The 16,431-nt window shown below is 35.2% G+C and overlaps 1 protein-coding gene across 7 annotated transcripts in view; it reads left to right on the top strand.

The window, feature by feature from the left end:
• Window positions 1-16,162, top strand: part of TRMT10A (tRNA methyltransferase 10A) — a 31,501-nt gene extending 15,339 nt beyond the window's left edge. For 4 of the 7 annotated variants that reach the window (XM_090267962.1, XM_090267959.1, XM_090267958.1 and 1 more), the window contains 2 exons: window positions 1,699-1,804; window positions 3,201-3,890. In XM_090267962.1, coding sequence (XP_090124088.1) covers window positions 1,699-1,804; window positions 3,201-3,469 — 375 coding nt within the window. In that variant the 3' untranslated portion in view covers window positions 3,470-3,890. Of the gene's footprint in view, window positions 1-1,698; window positions 1,805-3,184; window positions 3,891-16,021 lie in introns of those variants that run through there. The other 3 variants (XM_090267964.1, XM_090267965.1, XM_090267963.1) reach the window with 3 other exon arrangements.
• The last annotated feature ends 269 nt before the right edge of the window (window positions 16,163-16,431 follow it).

Genomic DNA, 16,431 nt, shown 5'->3' with positions numbered 1-16,431 from the left:
TGCTACTTGATAGTAACAATAATACTGATGTAGCTGTTCTCTATTGAGTGCCTGCTATAGTTTAATCACCTTTCTGGATAAGCAAAGCATTTCACATAAGGGTGGGGCAAAAGTAGATTTACAGTTGTTTGTATGGAAAATAATACAATTAAGTAATACAAGAATAAAGTGTGTGTTTCAGGTATTCACAACTATAAACCTACTTTTGTCTGACCTGTATATTAGTATGCTTAATCTTCACTATAAACCAGTGAGGTCAGTGCTATTATTATCTACATTTTACAGCTGAGGAACTGGAGGCCTGGGATAGTAAGTCTAAAATCAATAGTAGTAGGTGGAAAGCAGGTATTGGAAACTAGGCAGATTGTTCTGGAGCCCAGATGCTTAAACGATATGCTGTATAAATAGAAGATGCTGCTGCTAACTGATTTCTAGGCTACTGGTAAAACTTATAACAAAACAGATAAATTTATATTTTAAATACATGATATTCATGGGATTTATTTTCTGTTCCCTTGTATTTCTACTTTTGTCTTTTTCCACCTCCTTATCCTCATTTGAATGAAAAATTACAGAATAGACTTTCTAACAGAAAACATCATTTTGTACTTTGTCAGGCACGTTGGAATATGCTAAAGTCAGTCCCACTAAAGAAAAACATGTTTACTATTTGAGAAAATATTCTCAACAGAGTAAAAAAAAGTCATTATTCTTACATAGCACCGCTGTGCAGTAGAACTTGCTTCAGTGTTAGAAATGTTTATATCATTCTGTCCAGTGTGGTAGCCCTGTGACTGCTGAGCATACGAAATATGAACAGTATAATTGAGAAACAGAATTTTTTAAAATTGTAATCAATTTAAATTTAAGGAGTCACATGTGGCTATAACTGGACAGCACATCTCTATAGCATCACAGGGAATTTTATTAGAATGATCTTTAACCTTTTTTATCTTTCATGTTGTAATGTCTTCGAACTAAAACAATTTTGTTTTCAAAAGCACCTGCCTCAATCATTATTTGTCCTTAAACTATGCAAAGTACTGGTTAAGAAATTTAGTTCTTCTTTCTCCTGTACTCTTGTCTTTTGGCTCTTTCAGTTCTGATTAGAGCCAGACTTTAAGGGTTTTAATTTTGAGAAGAGAAAAAATTCTTCACCTTCAATATTCTTTTAATTGATAGGGAAAAAATTAAATTTATGGGCAATTTAAAAAATTTTTCAGTTCATCTTTTTATATATATATTTTTGTCATTCGAGCCTCTTAGTTATGTAATTGAAATGTAGTTTTAACTGTATATCTTTTTCATTCATGGGGAAAATGATGGTGATTTTTCAGGGATTCAGTTTGAGTATTTTAAACTTAAGAGAAGGGCAGTGTTGAACAGTGAACAGGTATTTGGGTCAGGAGGCATGGACCAAACTTTTTCTATGATTCTGCCACTGAGGAGCTTTGTGACAGAGCAGGGTACATGTCTTTGGTTTCCTCACTTGTAAATTGGTTAAAACAAATGCTCTAAACATACTGACTATCCTTTTTGTCAAGAGAATATTTCCAAATTAGCAGTTAAACACACACATATATACTTCAGATAATGTTCTCTGAATTAAAGTCTTTCCTAAAAATTATTTATTCTATCGTATACTTTAAGTTAAAATAATTTAATGTTCTAGTCCAAGTTATAGTGTCTTTGTTTTAGGGACTCACATATAAACAAGCATCAGATCATGGAATTGACCATGCACAGCTCCCCCTTGGAAATTTTGTGAAGATGAATAGTAGAAAAGTTTTGGCAGTTAATCATGGTAAGCTATAAGAGTATAAACTGAAAATATACCTGAGTGAACATTGTGAAAAATAACATTACATTTAACATTTTGGACAAGTAGGAAATACACACTTTGCTGGAGACACAACTATAAAATGTAATGATTTATAACTTGTTTTAATATAGAAATTATACATGCATATTTTAGAAAATTTTGAAAATGCAGAAAACTTTAAGGAAAAGTAAGTAGAATATAATTTCACTACCCAGAGAGATACGTGGGATTAACTTCTTGGTGTTTTTCCTTCCCGTTCTTTTCCTTTGTATATATAATACTATTTATTACATAATTGGATTCTTACTCTATTAAACAGAATGTTATAAATGTAGGTGTTTTTACCCTGTTTATAATTATATATTTTCATGTCATTGAATTATTAATGACTATATAATATTTCATCACCCGAATATGCAATAATGTAACCATTATATTGAGGATTTTTTTTTGTTTTTACTATTGTAAATAATATTGTAATATACATTCTTAGGCCCTAAGTATTTGCCTGGAGTTTTGCATTAAAAGGTTTTTTTTAGGATAGCCCTTACCAGTGTGGCTCAGTTGGTTGGGCGGCGTCCCGCGAAGCGAACGGTCATCAATTCGATTCCTGGTTAGGACACATGCCTAGGTTGTAGCTTCTGTCCCTCTTGGGGCATGTATGAGAGGCAACCAATTGATGTTTCTCCCCCTTTCTTTCTCCCTCCCTTCCCATGTTGCTTAAAAAACTTTTTTTTTTTAGTAGAGATTTTTATTGGTACACAACTTTATTGGGTTCTCTTTATGTGCTAAGAACTTTATAGTAGGCTCTAGGGAGCTATAGAAATGAGTTTACTGATTCAAGGACTAAACTTTTTCTAAGACCTTTTATAGATTGTGGAAATTACTTTTCCATAAAGTAATCCAAATTAACCCTTCAGCAATACATTAATGTGAGAGTACTTTGGAGACAGTATTAAATTTTTACCTGTAATGTGAAAAAACAAAAACCAGGCAAGATGCTCCCTAGAGTGAGTGGCTCTTTATAGGTAAGATAGAAGAAATTTAGATTATTCCTAGCTTTCCCCCCACCCCCAGTTTTATGTTAGCACATAAAGGATAAAGAAGTGAAAGAGATAAAGAATAGAAAGGAAGGAGAAAGATTCTATTGATTATTATTGACAAGGGATAATGGTGAACTCCTGAAAGTTTAAGAACTGAATTGAACAGGTAACAGATTTGAGAGCTTTGGGACAAATGGACTTGGACAGCCAATAGGAGAAGAAAGTGGTAAAAACAAAGGAATTATTAGGACATACTAGCAATATATTTTAAAATATAGTATGCAGCTTTGTGATGAACTTGGCTAAGAAATGTATACAGTTTGTCTTTGTTTCAGTGTTTGAGATTATTCTGGAATACCTGGAAACAAGAGACTGGCAAGAAGCATTTTTCACTATCTTGCCCCAAAGGAAAGGAGCTGTTCCCACAGACAAAGCCTGTGAAAATTCTTCACATGATAAGAAGTCTGCCAGAGTTGAAGGTGTATTGGACAGTGATTCTAGTGAGGAAGAAACTAGAAGAAATGAACTAGATTCGCCACATGAAGAAGAAAAGCAGGATAAAGAAAATAGCACTGAATCTATAGTGAACTCTATACCAAAGTAATGTCATCTGGGTTTTTATTTGTTTTCTTTTTTCTTTTTAAAGGAAAAACTAGGAGAAAATGAGGTGCTTCATAGAATACTCAAAATTGGAAGAAAATTTCATTTTCTCTTATTTTTGTTGAATTTTTAAAACTTTTAGAGCTGATAAAAAGTTCTTCTAAGAAAGCACTTTTTGTTTTTGCATAGATGTGCATGTGTAATTTGAAAAATTAATTTTCTAAGCTTCTAATAAGAGTTTTTGAGGATTTTACTTTAATAGTAAACCTTTATTCTCTTATTTACTGAGTTGTATTCTTCAGAATGTGCCTTCTGACCTTTCAGTTTTATTATTTTATGTTTATAACAGTGTCTTACTGGTTTATTGTCTACTTATTTGTGGAGGCAGATATTCATAAAACTCCTGTAAGTGTACCAAAATGTTCAATACATGATATTACCGTCTTTTTTTTAAGTATATTTTATTGATTATATTGTTACAATAGTTCCAATTTTTTCCCCTTTGCTCCCCTCCGCCCAGCATCCCCCCTCCCCCAACAATCCACCCCCCCGTCCATGCCCATGGGTCATACATACAAGCTCTCCTGCCTCACCCTTTCATATATTCTTCTTCTTTTTTAAAATTAATTAATTAACTATTTTAACGAAAAATAATAATCCCTTCCTCATAAAGGACAATGGGCGAAGGTCTCGAGCTCCTCTAGCTGCTTCAAGCTGGACATGGTCGTCGTCTTACATACCCTTGGGTCCAGAAATCCCTAATAAGAGTGGGGGTGTGGAGGGGAGGGTGGCCTTCCCACATGGGGAAGGATTGTGCAGACTCCAGGTCAGTTGGCTGTCCCCAGACAACTGCATGCTTGATTTAACAGGCTGGCATCCTTGTTGTATTCTGGGGGCAACAGATTTGGCAACAGGGTTAAAGGACATCATTCAATCCATAACCACTAGATGACAAAAGGCAGGTATTAGTTTTTTAATGTCCCACATTAGGGAAAAGAAGGGCTTCTTTGGAGGAAGTTGTGCCAGGTACATCTCACCTGTCCAAAACCCTTTTGCCCATTATACTTAGTTTGGACTGAGGGAAATATTTTAGGTTTCCCCCCTCTCAGTCCTCTGGGATCTTTCTGTCCAAGCCTTTAGGACAGAAAAGAGAAACCAGTTTTAAAGTGAAGCCCACAGACCACCCCATTCTTCACCAACCCAGTCACTTAGTTCAGCCAAACCATCGAGTCTCAGGAGGCAGCGATGCAGACAGGATTATGTGAGGCCTATACGTACAGACAATCACTCAGGCAATGAGATCGTAGGCTAATGCCCTTTGTAAACAGAAAACACATGTTAATTTATGTAACATAACCCACATACAAGTCTCTAAATCTGTAGGACTGTCTTATCGGAAAGACATCCAGTTGCAAGGCACTTAACATTCTTCTTGCCTGTAAATTAAACATCCTTGATAATGCCACAGACATAGTTTAACTTTCAAATGAAAACAAATTTTAAATGAAAAGAAACCTTAAAGATGGTTAGCTGCACTACTTTACAGTCCACCACTGAGAATTGTGATCTTCCTTGAATCGCAATTTTTCTCCCTAGGATTACCCTCCCTGTCATTAAAGGGACTGCATTAAGTCCATTTTTAATTTATCCTGTTCATTTGCATAAACACAAGAGCAGAAAATGATCACTTATGATCCTTAGTTCCACTTTGCTGGAACTTACTTAAGGAACATTTAGGGTGACCTTCAGTCTGCCCTTCAAGGCCCAGAAGCAGAACCACATACCTGGCATTCAGCCTTGCCTATAAACACCTGTCTTTTCCAAGTCCTTCTGGTTTTCCATTGTGCCTTAAGGTCCCATCTAGCCATCTTTCAGGAAAACAACCTTCATTCCTTCCCTGGAAAGATTGCCATGGACTGCGCATCCATCCAAGGTACCAGGCCTTTTATCTCGTGGACTTCTATTACCTTTGAAAGTCAATCCCAGTTCCTCAGGGCTTTTTGGTAACAACCAAAGCCCAAGCATGTCTCCTTCAGGCATGATAGTCCAGTCAAAGTCTTAGTTAAAAAAAAAAAACAAAAAAAAAAAACCTCTATTAATAACTGGTCTTACTAGTTTTATACAAAGAAACCTATGTCATTACTTACTTCTCTAGAATGACAAACTCTGGAGGGATCAGATAGGGAGAAAAATATACAGTGTGAAGGAAAATCCTTGTCCTAATATTCACTGAACTTGCATTTCCATTCTTTATATTTTCATTTTTTCCCCTACTAAAATTTTTTTTTCCATTACAGTTGTCCCACTTTTTTCCCCCTCTTGCTTCCCTGCATCCTGCCCCCTCTTCTCCCACATTCAGTCCCCACCCAGTTGTCCATGTCCATGGGTCATTTATACATGTTCTTTGACTAGACCCTTCCCCTTCTTACCCCCTTCTCTCCCTCCCATCTTCCCCTTTGTTATTGTTAGTTTATTCCTTGTTTACATACCTCTGTTTCAATTTTGCTCATTTGTTTGTGTTGTTCATTAGTTTCCCATAATAGGTGATAGCATAAGGTATTTTTCTTCCATTGCCTGGCTTATTTCGCTAAGCATAATTCTCTCTAGTTCCATCCATGTTGTTGCAAATGGTAGAAGTTCCTTCTTTCTTTCAGTACTTATTCATTGTCATTTTCCCCCTTTGTACTCGTGTTCCTCTCTGTCTCTCTCTGTTTCTTCATCTTCTTAAAGCAGACCCTTTAGCATCTCTTGCAATGCTGGTTTGGTGGCGATGTATTCTTTTAGCCTTCTTTTGTCTTGGAAACTCCTTATTTCACCTTCCATTTTGAATGAGAGCCTTGCTGGGTAGAGTATTCTTGGTTGTAGGCCTTTGTTTTTCATTGCTTGGAATATTTTTTGCCATTTCCTTCTGGCTTGTAGTGTTTCTGCTGAGAAATCTGATGATAGCCTTATTGGAGCTCCCTTGTATGTTATTAGTTGTTTCTCTCTTGCTGCTTTTAGGATTCTCTTTGTCTTTGAATGTTGGCATTTTAATTATGATGTGTCTTGAAGTGGGCCTGTTGTGGTTCATCTTCATTGGGACCCTGTGTGCTTCCTGGTCTTGCGTGACTCTTTCTCTCCTCACGTTAGGGAAGCTTTCTGTCATTAGTTTTTCAAAGAGGTTTTCTATCCCTTGCTCTTCTTCTTCTCCTTCTGGAAGTCCTATGATACAGATATTATTACGTTTCATGTTATCCTGCAGCTGTCTTAGAGCCTCTTCAATCTTGTTCAGTCTTTTTTCATTTTGTTGCACTGTCTGGGAGTTTTTGTCTAAGTTGTCCTCCAGCTCGCTGATCAGATCTTCTGCTTCCTCTGGCCTGCTTTTAATTCCTTCTACTGTATTCTTCAATTCAGAGATCGTATTCTTCATTTCCTCCTGGCTCTTATTGATAGCTTCCATGTCCTTTTTCATGCTGGTGTAATTCTCAGTAAGTTCCTTGTAGTTTTTCTGGAGTTCTTTGTAGTTTCCAGTGAGCTCATTGAGCTTCTCCATAATCCGTGCTTTCAATTCCATATCTGATAGTTTGCTCCCCTCTATTTCATTTAGCACTCTTTCTGGGGACTCTACCTTTCCTTTCGATGGGGGGTTGTTTCTCTGTCTCCCCATTTTTGTGACTCCTATTGTTTGTTGGTGCTTCTTAGAATAATCTGCACTTCCTGGATCTGCCCCTGGTGGCGTCAGATCCTATCCATGATATTACCTTCTATTTGCAGCTTTTATATTCAGTAACTTCAAAGGAATATAGTGGTTTTAGGAAGAAGTATCAGATTGATACACTCAACAATTTATTTGTTTTGGACTATGGACCTGTTTCTGTAGCTCCTTTTAATGCCTTTTTGTGGTTCTAAAACAATCACTGATGAGTTAGTTACTCTCTTTAGTATGTTTTCTTTTTTACAATATATTTTCTTAATTCAAATCATAGTGATAAATTATTTTAATTACAGAATTTAATTTTTCAGGCTAGATTATTTTAAAAGGCTGTTGAAGGATCAATTTTGTCTTTACCTAAAAAGAAATAGCTCTCAGCAACTATCTTTTCATTCCATATATACTTTTATTTAAAAAAATAAACCTGTTGGTTCTTAAATAAACTTTATATGTGCATCTGCCTACTATCATATGAGCAAGCTAACGTAAATGTTTATTTCTGTAAATAACATAAGCGTGTATGAGAAAATATGCATATAATTGTATACCTGTCCACATCATGTATGATTTTCCATTAATGATACACAGGATTGTGTTGTCATATATGTGTATTAATGCAAATGGTTGTGTTCAACAATACTAAGGAATTTGAATTTCATAAAGTACAAAATCTCTGTAAATATTTGTATAAGGACATTGGTAAAATAATACAGGGCTAAATGAGATGTTTTAGTGTCCTATATTTAAAGTAAAAGATTGTCCTTTGTCACAATGATAGTAAGATTTTAGAAACCTTCCCTGAGTGGATAAAATGAAATTTCTGTTCTTTTTTACTCATAGGCATCTTAAATTATATACACTTTGGGTAGAAAGTTTATTGGATTTAGTGTGATGTTCTTTGTCTCTTTTTGTTGCTTTATTCTTGGTAATCTATTATAGTTATCTATTTAAAGTAAGGTCTCTGAGCAAGGTACATAAATAAAAAGCCCCTACAATTCTAGAAGAACAAAGCTTATGCCTTAAGTTGTATTTTTTAAAGGTTCATAGTTTTCTAAGTAAATAGGGTTTTACTTAAATTATTCCATGGGGAATAGGCACAGTTTGCTTTTGAAAGGTGGGGAAAAATCATTACAGGCACTATGTAGTTTAATTTGCACTGATTATAAAAGCCCTGGCTGGTTTGGCTCAGTGGATTGAGCGTCGGCCTGCGAGCTAAGTGTCGCTGGTTCGATCTTCCAGTCAGGGCACATCAGAGAAGGAAAACTCTGACTCCAAAAAACCTCCGCTGCCTTGCGGCATACCTCTTCAGGGGAAAGGCTAAGGGAGTAAACCCCGACAGAAAATCCGGAGCCGGAGTCCCTAAGGCGGTTTGACGTTGTAGTCAACACCGGCAACTCCTGCGGCGCACCTGAAGCCAAGCTGTATTGACTCCGTCTTTCCCTTGGACCCTTCAGCTGCGAAGAGAGGGGGGGTCTGCTGCATGGGCAACAGCAGACCCTCCATATCACCCTGCCCAGGCTCTGTAGCTTCAGCTTCACTGGAGAGGACACTCCAGTGTCATCGCAAGATGTCGATTCAACACGGGAGGAGACAGATACCGTGTCACTCCTGAGTTGGACTGCACAGCCATTCTCGGCGGTGCAGATAGACTCTTAAGAAGCTACACCATCGTCTCTCGAGACGGATGGCTGCCGACGACGACGGATTATAAAAACCCTATATTAGTTTCCTAGGACTATCGTAACAGATAACCACAAATTGGGTGGCTTAAAACAACAGAAATTTATTCTCTTACAGTTCTGGAGGCTAAAAGTGCAAAATCAAGGGGTCAGTAGGATCATGTTCCCTCCAAAGGCTATGGGGAAGAATTATTTCTAGCCCTTCCTAGCTTTTGATGGTTGTCAACGATCTCTAGTGTTCCTTGGCTTGCAGCTGCTTTACTCCAACCTCTGCTTTGTCATCACATGGCCTCTTAACTTGATTAACATCTACAAAGACCATATTTCCAAATAAGGTTATGTCCACAAGTATTAGTTAGTAGGATCTGAACACATCTTACGGGTGGACACAGTTCTATCTACCACAAGTTCATATCTTATTTAGGCTATTGATGACAAGAAGGCAATGATTACAATTACAAATAATTTATGAGGTATTTAATTTTTTTTTTTAAGTAACTGTAATCTTTTTTCTTTGTGTTTCAGCATTGTTTTGGTTTCTTGAGGTACCTTATTATTTAAAATTTGAGTAATGTTAAAGTCCCTTGTATTGGAACATAATAAAGATAGGAAATTCAGTTAGTATTTAAATAAATATGCCCAAAGGAGATATGTCTGCTGAAATATTAGGAATTTTTCTCATTTCATTTCTTAAAAATCTATTGTCATAATGCAAGCTTATTCTTAAGAGATCGGACTTTTTTTTAGACCAACGATTTTTAACCTTTTTCACATCATAGCACACAAAGTAATTACTAAAATTCTGTGGCACACTAAACTATTTTTTGCCAGTCTGACAAAAATAGGTATAAAATAGGTGTAATTTTGATTCAACATAACAATAGCCATTTGGATGGCTATTGTTATGTTGGCTGTTGTCATTTTTTTACTTGACAATCTAAGGGAAAAGAGGTCAGTGCCCCTGACTAAATAGTTAGGTATTGCATGTTTTAAAAATTCTTGCAGCACACTTGTTGAAAATCGCTGCTTTAGACTGATTCTGCAGAGATCACTGTGTTGCCATCTTGGACCACTTGAAAATACTAGAAACCAAAAAAGCAAAAAGAAAACAAAAAGAGTTCTGCAGGAACATCTCTTGGGAATTGAGTGAACAATTATGAAACCCACCAATTACATAGTAAATGATATTTCATTTAATATATGGAAAGGGTCACTGAGATAATACATATAAAAGGCAAGAGCTGTCCATAGAGCACCAAGAACATGTGCAGACAACAATTGTAAAAAAGAAGAAAGGATGGCAGGGATCAGAATTAATGACAGCAGTGGCCTATAATGCTTATTAAATTGATCTCTGTTATTGTAGTGACATTTATGTTTTCCTAGCATCTTGCCAGATACAAAGAGTAGGCACCTAAGAAAGGTGAAGAAACAAACCAGTGACAGAATCAAAAGATAATGCTGATGGTGAAAAGAGTAGCCTTAAATCTCAGAACTGTCACTTGTTAGTCATGTGACTTTGGGCAACCTTTGTGTGTCTGTGACCTCATTTGTAAAATGGGAATATTATACCATTGTCCTCTTCAGGACTGAGCAATTGGTTTGAAACCAAGCAGCTAACTTGGTAATACTGTCTTGTATTGACATTCTTTCAGCCCTTGCCTGATTTCCCTTGTTTCTCACTCTTTCTTTTTGACATTCCTGACTGAAACATAGAAATATACTTGTTTCAGGCTCTGCATTTTGAGAAACTCAGGCTTAGATAGGATTTTTAAAATGCTAACTTTCTTAATTACTAGAATGAATACTCATTAAATAAAATATGGAAATCATATATCACTTCATGAAACATGTTAAAAAGCAATAAAAACAATGCTAACATAAAACAATAAAATTACTGAGCAATGTTGAAATAAAAGAATACAGAAAAACATTCGGATAGCAAAACTAAAAGAAGGTAAGTCACAATTTTCATGTTGGATAAGGTTCAACATCTTACAAATAGAAAAGAGGGCATGTTGTAATGTTCAAGAAAGCAATCCTTAGTGAAGAGCTGACAGTTATGAATATCTGTGCATCAAGTAGCATAGTATTCAAATTCATTAACAAAAAACTTCAGGAATTATATGAAATAATAAGGAATGTATCAGTATAAGAAGACTGATCCATGCTTTCTAATCCATGACAGCTCAAGTGGGAAAAAGAAATATATGGGAGATGTAAGTGCTGTAATTAATAAGACATATAATTGATATATATCATGTTCTATAGGGTGAAAACAGTTTTCAGTTTTCCAGTGCCCAAGGAAAGTTCATAAAATATATATATTAGTCCACAAAGGAAAATAAGTTCTAAAAATAGAAATAACATAAGCAACTTAAAATAATACATTAAAGTAAAACATAAATTTGTGGAACAGGAGGAAAGCCTTACACCTGGGACTTTTTAATTTAATATTAGATGGTCTTGTAAAAACGTGTCGAGATAAAGATGGTCATGAGAGTTATAAATTTCTAAACTATGTTTACATAATACTTCAAAATATATGAATAAAAATGGACAAAATCACAAAGACCACAGAACTGCATCTACCATAATAGCTGGAAAAAATGTAGTAAACATATTTAAAATTGATTAATCAATCACAAGGACAAAAATTCAATAGGATATATAAGATTTGAACAGCACAAGTTCTAATGTAGCTACAACTTCGTGTTCAACTTTTAAAATTTACCTTCTCTTCAAGTTATATGGAACATTTATGAACTTAAGCATATGCTAAGTCTCAAAGCTACCCTCAAGAAAATAAAAGGATTGGTTAATTTTACAGATCACATCTGCTACAGTACAATTAAGTCATTTAAAATATGTTTGAAAAACAGTTGGAAATAAAAACTGAACAACTTACGGGTTGCAAAAAACAATGAAAATTAGGAAATGATTAGAATAAATTTAATGAAACAGTATGTATTAAAACATGGAATGTAGCTAAAGCAATTTTTAGAGGAAATTTTAGTCTCTTGCTTAAGTTGAAAAAAAGAAAGACTAGTATTACTGAGCTATGCATTTAATTTAACGAGTTAAAGTTGAAGGATGGAAATATAGCAACAGCAATGATTAAAAGTAAGACAAACATGCAATAAGAGGATCAAGGCAACAATGGACTCTTTGTAAAGACTAAAATAGATTGACTTCTGGTAAAATTAAACAAGAAAAAAAAAGGAAGAGGGCACATAATATAGAAATGAATAATGAAGGTATTACATTGAAAACAAATGGATATTATAAAACACTATGTCAATACATTTGAAAGTTATTTGAAGTGACTAAGTTATGAAAATAGAAATTACCAAAAATAACTCCAAAAGTGTACAACCACAAATATTTCTATAACTCTAAATTAATTTAGTATTTTAAAATTTGGACCAAATGCCTTATGGGCATATCTGTGAGATGTAGCAAAAACAAAAAGATCATTTTATACAGACTATTTGTAGAAAATTAAAAATGAGGGAACCATTATTGTATGAAACTTGTTAACTGTGCCGTTCAAGTCTTACGTGTTTTTTCATGTGTTTTTTGAAATTACTGTAGTAAAACACATAACATTAAATTTATCATCTTAATCATATTAGGTGTTAAGTATATTCACGTTGTTCAACAGATCTGTAGAACTTACTCGTCACGCAGCAATTACATTCAATACCCATTAAACACCAATTCACCTCCCCGTCCCCCCTCCCACATGCCCTTTGTAACTTTCTACTTTCTGATTCCATGATTTTGACTACTTTAGATATTTCATATGGTAGAATCATAGTATTTGTCCTTTTCTGACTAGCTTACCTCTTAGCATATTGTCCTCAAGTTTCACCCCTCTTGAAGCATGTGATGGGATTTTCTTCTATTTTAAGGCTGTATAATATCCCATTGTATGTATGTAGCACATGTTCTTTATTCACTCACCTGTCTGTGGACATTTGGGATGCTTCAACATCTCAGCTATTTTACACAATGCTGCAGTGGACATGGGTGTACAACTATCGCTTTGAGATCCTGCTTTCAAGTCCTTTGGATATATACCCAGAAGTGGAACTGCTGGATTATATGGTAATTCTATTTTTAATTTTTTGAGGAACCTTTATACTGTTTTTCTTAATGGCTGTATCATTTTACATTCCCACCAACAATGCATGGAGTTTCAACTTCATTTACATCCTTGCCAACAATTGGTTCCTGTTCTTTTGATAGTGGCCACCCTAATAATGGGTGTGAAATGATATACCATTGTGGTTTTAATTGCATTTCTCTAGTGACTAGTGATGTTGAGCATCTTTTCATATGCTTCTTGGCTATTTGTGTATCTCCTTTGGAGCAATGTGTATTCAAGTTGTGTGCCCATTTTTAAATTGGGTTTTCTGTTGTTGAGTTGTGGAAGTTCCTTATATATTCTAGATATTAACCCTTTATCAAATGTATGATTTGCAAATTTTCTCCCATTCCATAGGCTGCCTTTTCACTATGTTGAGTGTGTGTGTGTGTGTTTGTGTGTGTGTATGTGACAGGAAGTTTTAAAATTTTGTAGAGTCCCATTTATCTATTTTATTTTGTTGCTTGTGTTTTGGTGTCCTAGTTAATCACTGCCCGATACAATGTCTTAAAGTTTTCCCCTTATGTTTTCTTCTAGTAATTTAATAGTTTTAGGTCTTACACTTAAGTCTCTAATCAAGTTTGAGTTAATTTTGTGTATAGTATAAGATAACTTTATTCTTTTGCAAATGGAATCCAATTTTCCCAACACATTTTGTTGAAAAAGATTGTTCTTTCCCCATTGTGTAGTCTTGGCACCCATGTTGAAAATTATTTGCTCATTTTTGCAATGGTTTATTTCTGGAATCTCTATTCTGTTCCATTGATTTATAGGTCTATATGCCAGTACCACACTATGTTATTGCTGTTGCTTTGTAGTATGTTTTGAAATCCACGAGTGTGAAGCTTCCAACTTATTTTTTCTCATGTTGTTTATTAATTGAATTTATTGGGGCGACTGGTTAATAAAGTTATATAGGCTTCAGATATACAATTCTATATCAGCTGTATATTGTATTGTGTGTTTACCAGTCTACGTCAAGTCTTCCACCAATATTTATCCCCCCTTTACCTTCTTCTTCTTTTTTACTTAACTTCCTTTTTTCTTTTTCTTTTTCCTTTTTTGGTAGTTTTTCAGTGTCCCTTGAGATGCCATACAAGCAAGTCATTGGGATTTTGATAGAGATTGCACTGAATCTGTAGATCTCTTGGGTAGCATGGACACTTTAATTATTTTCTTCTCCTTCTTCTCCAATTTTTTTCCCCCCTGATTCCTCTGGCTAGGACTTCCAGTATTATGTTGAATAGAAGTAGTGTATCTTTGCTTTTTTCCTGATCTTAGAGGATAAGCTTTCAGTCTTTCCCTAGTAGAATACAATATTAGCTGTGGTGTGGGTTTTTCATATATGGCTTTTATTATATTGGGGCCTTTTCCTTCTATACCTAGTTTATTGAATATTTTTATCATGAAAGGGTGTTGAATTTTGTCAAATGCTTTTTCTGCACTGATTGAGATGATGTAATTTTTGTCTTTCATTTTGTTAATGTGGTGTATTACATTGATTGATTTTCATATATTGACCCATGTTTGCATCTGGGTATAAATACCACCTTAAAAACTTAAGCTATGCTCTGGCCAGATTGCTCAGTTGATTGGAGCATCTCCCAGTACACCAAAGGGTAGTGGGTTTGATTCCCATTCAGGGCACATACCTTGGTTGCAGGCTTGATACCCAATTGGGGCACATACAGGAGGCAATAGATTGATGTTTCTCTCTCATGTCAATGTTTCTCTCCTTCCCCACCCCCCACCTCATCCTCTCTCCCTCAAATCAATAAATGTATCCTTGGGTAAGGATTTAAAGAACCTATGCTAATAAATGAGAATGACTGATTGTAACTGTCTTATTAATATTCAACTGAAGATATTAGAACAATAGTGAATCTAAAGAAACAAAAAGAAACAGAGTAAAAGGAGATATTAATGAAATTTAAAAGGAAAATATAGAACATAGCACTAAATCAAAGACCTGTTTTTCAAAATGATAATAAAATATAAAATGCCATTATCCAAATGAATGAAAAAGTTACAAATATATAAAGTGAGATTGCAGTATAAACAGCAAGGAATAGAAGAATTATAATAAAATCTGTCTCAATTTTATGAAAGTAAATTTGAAAACCTGAATGAAATAATTTTCTAAGAAAATAAATATCTCCAAAACTGATCCTTCAAAATATACAAAATTTAAACAGGCCAGTTGTCATACAAGAAATAAAATTGTCCAAGGTCTACCACTCCCCCAAATACCAAACCTACATGGTCTGACTGGTGAATTTTACCAAGTTTCAAGGAAAAGGAATCTGCAATGCTCTTGAAACCTCTCCACAACAAGAAAAATATAGGGAGAGAGAGAGAGAGAGAAAGTATTGACATTAATTTTCCTTTTCATAGAATATTGTGTAGTACTGGAATATGATCACTACTTAAGAATTTTATCAGTCCCATTTCAGCTAGACTATTGCTTACTCATGGAATATGATTAAAAGTGATGCTATTTCAAAGCCAAGACTTTAAGCTGACATACTTTTGTGGGAGGCAGAATAATGTCCCCACCCACCTCCCTGCAAAGATCCTAATCCCTGGAGCCTATGATGTTAACACAGTAAGGGGGGATTAAAATCATTTGGCCTTAAAATAGGATTATCTTGGATAATTTAGATAACCTCCAGGCCCAATGTAATTACAGGAAGAGGATGGCAAAAGAGTCAATCTCAGAGTAATGTGTTGTGAGAAAAATGCAGCCAGCCATTGTTGGCTTTAAAATAGATGGGAACCATGAGCCAAGGAGTGTGGGTAACCTCTAGAAGTTGGAAAAATCAAAGAAAACATTTTCTCCCCGAAAGCCTCCAGACAGAATGTAGCCCTGCCAACCCTTGATTTTAGCCCATCGAGACCCATTTTGGACCTCTGTCCCTGGAGTTGTAAGAGAGAAAATTTGTGTTTGTTTAAGCCACTAAGTTTCTGGTCATTTATTACAGCAGCTGTAAGAAATTAGCACTTTCCTCCACTCTCCTTTTCCTCTTTTGCCAGCAGGATGCAGTTGACGGGGAAACCCTAGGTGATGGTTGAGCCAGAAGATGGAAGGATCTCAGACCTCTGGCTCAGCAACAAGCAGAAGCATCTGCTGACCTAAAACATACTCTTTGGACTCTTGGGTGAGATATAAACTTCTATTGTATTTGAAAGATGATGTTTGGTTCTACTGTATATCCCACCCCAATGAGTAGAACTCTCTGCTCCTCAGTTTTCTTATTAAAAAAAAAAAAAAGAGAGACTAAGAAGAGTAGCTACCTCAAATAGTTATTTTGAAAATTAAATGTTACTATATCAAAATTGTTTAGAGTGATTCCTAACAGACAGTAAGCTTGATGTGAATTATTAATATTGCACATATGCATGCATGTACACACACAAACACTCATGATTTATAGTATCTCTTTTGA

This window comes from Furipterus horrens, unplaced genomic scaffold, assembly GCF_987537825.1.
Source record: "Furipterus horrens unplaced genomic scaffold, mFurHor1.1.pri manual_scaffold_2, whole genome shotgun sequence".
NCBI lineage: Eukaryota > Metazoa > Chordata > Mammalia > Chiroptera > Furipteridae > Furipterus > Furipterus horrens.
The sequence above is the reverse complement of the archived record's forward strand: the minus strand, read 5'-3'. Positions and strand labels throughout refer to the sequence as shown.